Source organism: Platalea leucorodia (assembly GCF_965183815.1).
Source record: "Platalea leucorodia genome assembly, chromosome: 2".
NCBI lineage: Eukaryota > Metazoa > Chordata > Aves > Pelecaniformes > Threskiornithidae > Platalea > Platalea leucorodia.
Window position 1 is genome coordinate 18,085,661 of NC_138824.1, and position 6,302 is coordinate 18,091,962.

General features: G+C 42.3%; 1 protein-coding gene across 7 annotated transcripts in view; it reads left to right on the top strand.

Moving 5' to 3' along the window:
* The window catches only part of ATM (ATM serine/threonine kinase), a 79,492-nt gene extending 75,805 nt beyond the window's left edge, over positions 1-3,687 (top strand). For 6 of the 7 annotated variants that reach the window (XM_082304142.1, XM_082304145.1, XM_082304146.1 and 3 more), the window contains 3 exons: positions 1,327-1,390; positions 2,062-2,198; positions 2,329-3,687. In XM_082304142.1, coding sequence (XP_082160268.1) covers positions 1,327-1,390; positions 2,062-2,198; positions 2,329-2,512 — 385 coding nt within the window. In that variant the 3' untranslated portion in view covers positions 2,513-3,687. The remainder of the gene's footprint in view (positions 1-1,326; positions 1,391-2,061; positions 2,199-2,328) is intronic. The other variant, XM_082304144.1, reaches the window with a different exon arrangement.
* Positions 3,688-6,302: the final 2,615 nt, after the last annotated feature.

Below are 6,302 nucleotides of genomic sequence, written 5' to 3' on the forward strand. Positions count from 1 at the left end.
CCAAAGGCTCCACAGCTAAATTTCATCCCTTGATTTAGACTGCTGGATTTTGTTCCTTCAGAACTATGTATTTCTGTCAGAGCTCTACTATATATTTAGAGCTATTAAGTTTCTTTGAACCATTTTGTTATGTCTCTTATTTCTGTTCAGTTTTATGTAAGTAATTTGCAGTCTTTTTCCTCTTTTGGATCATATATTTGATATCACTTTGCAAGTGCAAAATATAAATCCCACAATAGATTTGAGCTGCAAAACAGAAAAATCCCAGAAGGCCTGAGTTTTTCTGTCAACCTCCATTCTATCTCCTGTGAATGACCCAAGAGAACTCTAAGAAGCAGGACATTTCTCTCATTCAAGACTTTCATCATGTTCATGAACGTAGTACTTGCAAACCCCAAATTTCATGTCTTTAAAAAAGTACATAGCGTAAGTGTTGTCTTTGTAAGGTAGCAATTAATGTTAGTAAGTAGTTCCTAATATACCTTTGTCCTGTGAAGGAACAGTCACTGCCACTTCTATTCTAAATGTGCTGCTGTCAAATTCACAGTTCTGTGTTACTTCTGAAACTTTTGCCCCATGATACAGAAAAACACGGATTGTTTGGCTCCAGCTGAAGTAAATACAGTATGAGAGGCACTGGTGCAGATACTGTTTCTGCCTCAGCCAGACTGACTTGCAATTAACAGTATAGGTGTGAGTGTCTGAACAAGTCATCTCAGGATTGGGTGTGAACATTGTTAACTTTGTTGTGTGTGTTCTCATCCTGAAGTAGACAGGAGGCCTAATCCCTCTACCTGTCCCATACGGAAAGTTTCGTATTCGTTCCACGAGCTTAGTTTACTTGGGAGTGAATGTAGGTAGCCATTTCTGCATCTAAACTCATTGGAGAGATTTCAGAAATAGCTTGATGTCTCTGGCTACTGGATCTGCTCATTTCATGTTAAGGAACCCTACCAAGATTCTCCGACACGTTGCCGAGCACCTCTGGCACACACGTTTTCATCCAACCAAGCAATTCTGCCATCGTGGCGTACCTCGACGATCAGTGTTAACTCAGTGGTTAATTCTCCGTATAGAAACATTTCAGACAGTGAAACAGGTAATCTCTTTCCCGTAGGGAATATAATCAGTGAACTACCCACTCTCCCTCTGGTCTCACATTTCTAAAGGTCTCCATTTTTTTTTCCAAAATGGAAACATCAGAGAGGTTACTCATTTGTTAGAAATTAACCTTTAACAAGGGTACAAATATCCATTATTTAAATGATGAAAATACCATTCCATTTTACTGGAAAGAACCTAAAAATACAGCAAAATATTTTCTAGATGCTGTGAGAAAACAATGGCTGTTATGAGAAATTCTCAAGAAGCTTTGCTGACTATTGTAGAGGTAAGCATTTTTTCATTCTTTCTGATAATAACCTGCCAGAATATCTTTAGTTTCTTGTCTTTGTCTTCATACGCATTACTATACCAAATATTCACGCAGGCGTTTTTTGTTCCATTTTAATTTAGTAGTGTTGGTCGGGTTTGTTAATTCATATCATCTCCAATAAAATGAAGACCAGTTTGCGTTTTGTATGGGAACTATTCATTTCAGGCATATGCAGTTTTCCCTCTTCAATACCTAAATGCTTCTAGCCATAGTGCAACATTCCCAGCATGACTAGTGCCGATTTGAATTAAATCCTTTTTGCGTAAGTCACAAAGACGAGAATTAAACTGATTTTTAAAGCAGCTTATACTATGCATTAAAAAATAATTATGTGCTTAGAAGTGTATTAAAAAATGACCTCTTCATTGCTGAGATGGTACTGAGTGGCAAAACTGAGTCAAGTATGAACAACGCAAATACTTGCAAATGATCAGATGCAGTTTTATTGTTGGATTGTCTACTAAGCAATTTAGCCCAATTCTAGTGGATTAAAAAAAAAGGGGGGGGTGTGTCCTAATATTGTGGTTAGCATGAGCATTACCAACTGAGTGTTTCTCTTCCTGCTAGGGCACTGGACTAGCTGTGATTAACAGTTTGAATTAAATAGAGTTTTACTTACTGTGTAGGTGCTGCTCTACGATCCTCTTTTCGACTGGACCATGAACCCCTTGAAAGCTTTGTACTTGCAGCAGAGACCGGAGGATGAGGCTGACATGAGCGCTACACTCAATACTGATCCACAAGCATGTAAAAGAAAAGCCAGGTGCAAGATTTTTTTCTTACTCTCTGCCTACTGCACTGTTGCCTTGCTTTACGGTTTTCTTACTGAATGTTGCTCGTGTTGTTCAGGATCCATTCCTAGTGCACCTGATTTTCTTCTTTTATTCTGCCAGCAGTGATGACCAGAGTTTTAACAAAGTGGCTGAGCGAGTTCTGATGAGACTTCAGGAGAAGCTGAAAGGTGTTGAGGAGGGAACAGTGCTCAGTGTGGGAGGGCAGGTGAACCTCCTCATACAGCAGGCCATGGACCCGAAGAATCTGAGCCAGCTCTTCCCTGGATGGAAAGCCTGGGTGTGACTTGGAAGGATCCAGCATGTTTTTAGAAGAAACCTGTTTTTATGCAATGTCTTAACATTTCAAATTGGTATTTCACAATTAAAACTTATACCAGGAGCAACCATGAAGGCATATACGAATTAGTATTCGGTGGATGTTCTGGGTTTTTTTTTCAATAACCTGTTACTGAGAAAACATTTTTTGTCTGCTTATGTTCACCATACGGTATAAAACACCAGCCAGTGCTTTGATGTTCCTTGTGACCTGCAAGGACTTTGCTTGGGCGCACTGGATGCGTTATATATTCTTAAAGCCTAAGATTCATCACTTCTGTGTATGCGTTAAATAGCTGATATAATAATTCTGTATGGTAACATCAGCGTGTCGAATGGATGATCTAAAAACCAGGAGTCGTGAAATAACTAGCTAAAGTGCATTTCAAAAGGGGGGGGGGGGTTATACTTTAAAGATAGTGCTACAGTGAATATAAACGAAAACCAGAGAACCTCAGGTTTAATGAACTGAGGGTTCTTGGGGTTGCCTTTTTTTTTTAGCTTAGTTAAATGGACACTTCTTTATATAGATAGGGACTTTGAGCCAAGTATAATACAACTGCTTTTTTTCCTGTTGTAAATGAAATTATGTTTGTACTTTATTTTTATAACATTACTTTAATAGTATAAAACAATAAAAAATATTTAGCTTTTGTAGGTCAGACCTTGATAAAATAGACTGACTGTACAATGAAGCTTAGCGTACCAGGTACGCCTCCAAAGCAGTCATTCTGTATCTGGAATAAACGCCTGTCGGAAACATTATATCTCAGTCTGAGTGCGCACAGTTTTACAGAAGACATTGCTCCTTCTTAAGTAAAAAGACCTACTGTAATTGGATAGTCAGTGAATACAGATAATAGGAGAAACCAATCAAATAACAGTTACTGGTACATTTAATAAATCTTCCCGAATCATCTTTATATTTAAAAAGACGAATAAAATCAGCGTACTCTCACATTATTTTAGTTTATACTTTATGCATTTTTACAGCAGTATCAATGAAGAATTTCTGTTCTAATTAGCATTTCACTGATTTTTATTTGTACAGTGTTCCCACAATTTTTATGCTGTATCTTTGTTTTGTAAGTTAATGTCAGCATGGCAAGATGAGTCTTTTGTATTATGTTTTCATGAAGGTGACATAAAGTTGTGTTGATCCTTGGAACCAAAAGTGCATCCTGGCGTTTGTGTGGGGGAAGAACTCTCACCCTGGGATACAGTGGTTTGTTCTCTGAAAATGAAACTTAACTGACGGAGCACGTGCTCTGTATGTGAGTTTTAAATGACACTTAGGAAAGGGAGAAAAGTCCTACCAAGCAATTACAGAATGGCAGGTAGGAAAGGACTAAACAAAAAGCACTTAAAGAATTATTATTTTTAAGCACAAACTTAAACAAATCTGGTAGTATTTCTGGAAATTCTTCTCATGCTTCTTACAGAGGACATTCTTTAGGCATTTTTTGGGTTATTTAATACTAGAACTCTTGCTATCATATAAATGAATATTGCATAAAAGTGCTTGTGTCCTGGTTTCACCTGGGATAGTTATTTTTCTTCCTAGTAGCTGGCATAGTGCTGTTTTTTGGATTTAGTATGAGAATAATGTTGATAACACACTGATGCTTTAGTTGTTGCTAAGTAGTGCTTACACCAGTCGAGGACTTTTCAGCTTCCCATGCTCTGCCCGGTGCACAAGGAGCTGGGAGGGGGCACAGCCAGGACAGCTGGCCCAGACTGGCCCAAGGGCTGTTCCATACCGTATGGCGTCATGCCCAGTATATAAACTGGGGGGAGCTGGCCAGGGGGAGTGATCGCTGCTCAGGGACTGGCTGGGCATCGGTCAGCGGGTGGTGAGCAATTGCATTGCGCATCACTTGCTTTGTATATTTTTACTATTATTTTTATTATTATTATTACTACTACTACTACTATTTTACTTCCTTTTATTTCAGTTATTAAACTGTTCTTATCTCAACCCATGAGTTTTCTTACTTTTACTCTTCCAATTCTCTCCCCTGTGACTGGCCGCCAACTGGATTTGACTCCATTCACCACCACTCTCTGGGCTCGGCCGTCCAGCCAGTTTTTAACCCAGCGCAGAGTGCACCCATCCAAGCCGTGAGCAGCCAGCTTCTCCAGGAGAATGCTGTGGGAGACTGTGTCAAAGGCCTTACTAAAGTCCAGGTAGGCAATATCCACAGCCTTCCCCTCATCCACTAAGCGGGTCACCTTGTCATAGAAGGAGACCAGGTTAATGAAACAGGATCTCCCTTTCATAAACCCATGCTGGCTGGGCCTGATCTCTCGGTTGTCCTGCACATGCCGCGTAATGACACTCAAGATGATCTGCTCCATAACCTCCCCCGGCACCGAGGTCAGGCTGACAGGCCTGTAGTTCCCTGGATCCTCCTTCCAACCCTTCTTGTAGATGGGCATCACACTTGCTGACCTCCAGTCAACTGGGACCTCCCCGGTTAGCCAGGACTGCTGAGAAATGGTGGAAAGTGGCTTGGTGAGCACTTCTGCCAGCTCCCTCAGGGCCCTTGGGTGGATCCCATCCAGCCCCAGAGACTTGTGTGTGTCTATGTGGTGTAGCAGGTCGCTAACCATTTCCCCTTGCATTATGGGGGCTTCATTCTGCTCCCTGTCCCTGTCTTCCAGCTCAGGGGCTGGGTACCCAGAGAACAACTGGTCTGACTATTAAAGGCTGAGGCAAAGAAGGCATTGAGTACCTCAGCCTTTTCCTCATCCTTTGTCACTAATTTCCCCTTGCATCCAATAAAGGCTGTGGCGTCTCCTTAGCCCTCCTTTTGTTGCTAATGTATTTATAGGAACATTTTTTGTTGCCTTTTACGGCAGTAGCCAGATTAAGTTCTAGTTGGGTTTTGGCCCTTCTAATCTTCTCCCTTCGCAGCCTCATGACATTCTTGTAGTCCTCCCGGTCCATCCTCGTGGACCTTCTTCCAAAAGTCATAAGCTCTCCTTTTTTTCCCCGAGTTCCAGCCAAAGCTCTCTGTTCAGCCAGGCCGGTCTTGTCCCCCGCCAGCTCGACTTTCGGCACATGGGGACAGCCTGCTCCTGCGCCTTTAGGATCTCTTTCTTGAGGAATGTCCAGCCTTCCTGGACTCCTTTGCCCTTCAGGACTGCCTCCCAAGGGACTCTGTCAACCAGGCTCCTGAACAGGCCAAATTCTGCCCTCCAGAAGTCCAAGGTAGCAGCAGTTCTGGTGACCCCCCTCCTTACTTCTCCAAGAATCGAAAACTCCATCATTTTGTGATTGCTGTGCCCAAGATGGCCTCCAGCCATCACATCACTCCCAAGTCCTTCCCTGTTCACAAACGAGGTCCAGCGGGGCACCTTCCCTTGTTGGCTCCCTCACCAGCTGTATCAGGCAGTTATCTTCCACACACTCCAGGAGCCTCCTAGACAGTTTCCTCTCTGTTGTATTGTATTTCCAGTAGACATCTGGTAAGGTGAAGTCCTCCACGAGAACAAGGGCTAGTGATTGTGAGACTTCTCCCAGCTGCTTACAGAATATTTTGTCTGCCTCTTCATCCTGTTGGGTGGTCTATAACAGACTCCCACCATGATATCTGCCTTGTTGGCCTCCCCCCTGATTCTTGCCCATAAGCACTCAACCCTATCACCACCATCATTAAGCTCTAGACAGTCAAAACACTCCCTAACATACAGGGCTACCACACCGCCTCTCCTTCCTTGCCTGTCCCTTCTGAAGAGTTTGTAGCCCTCCATTG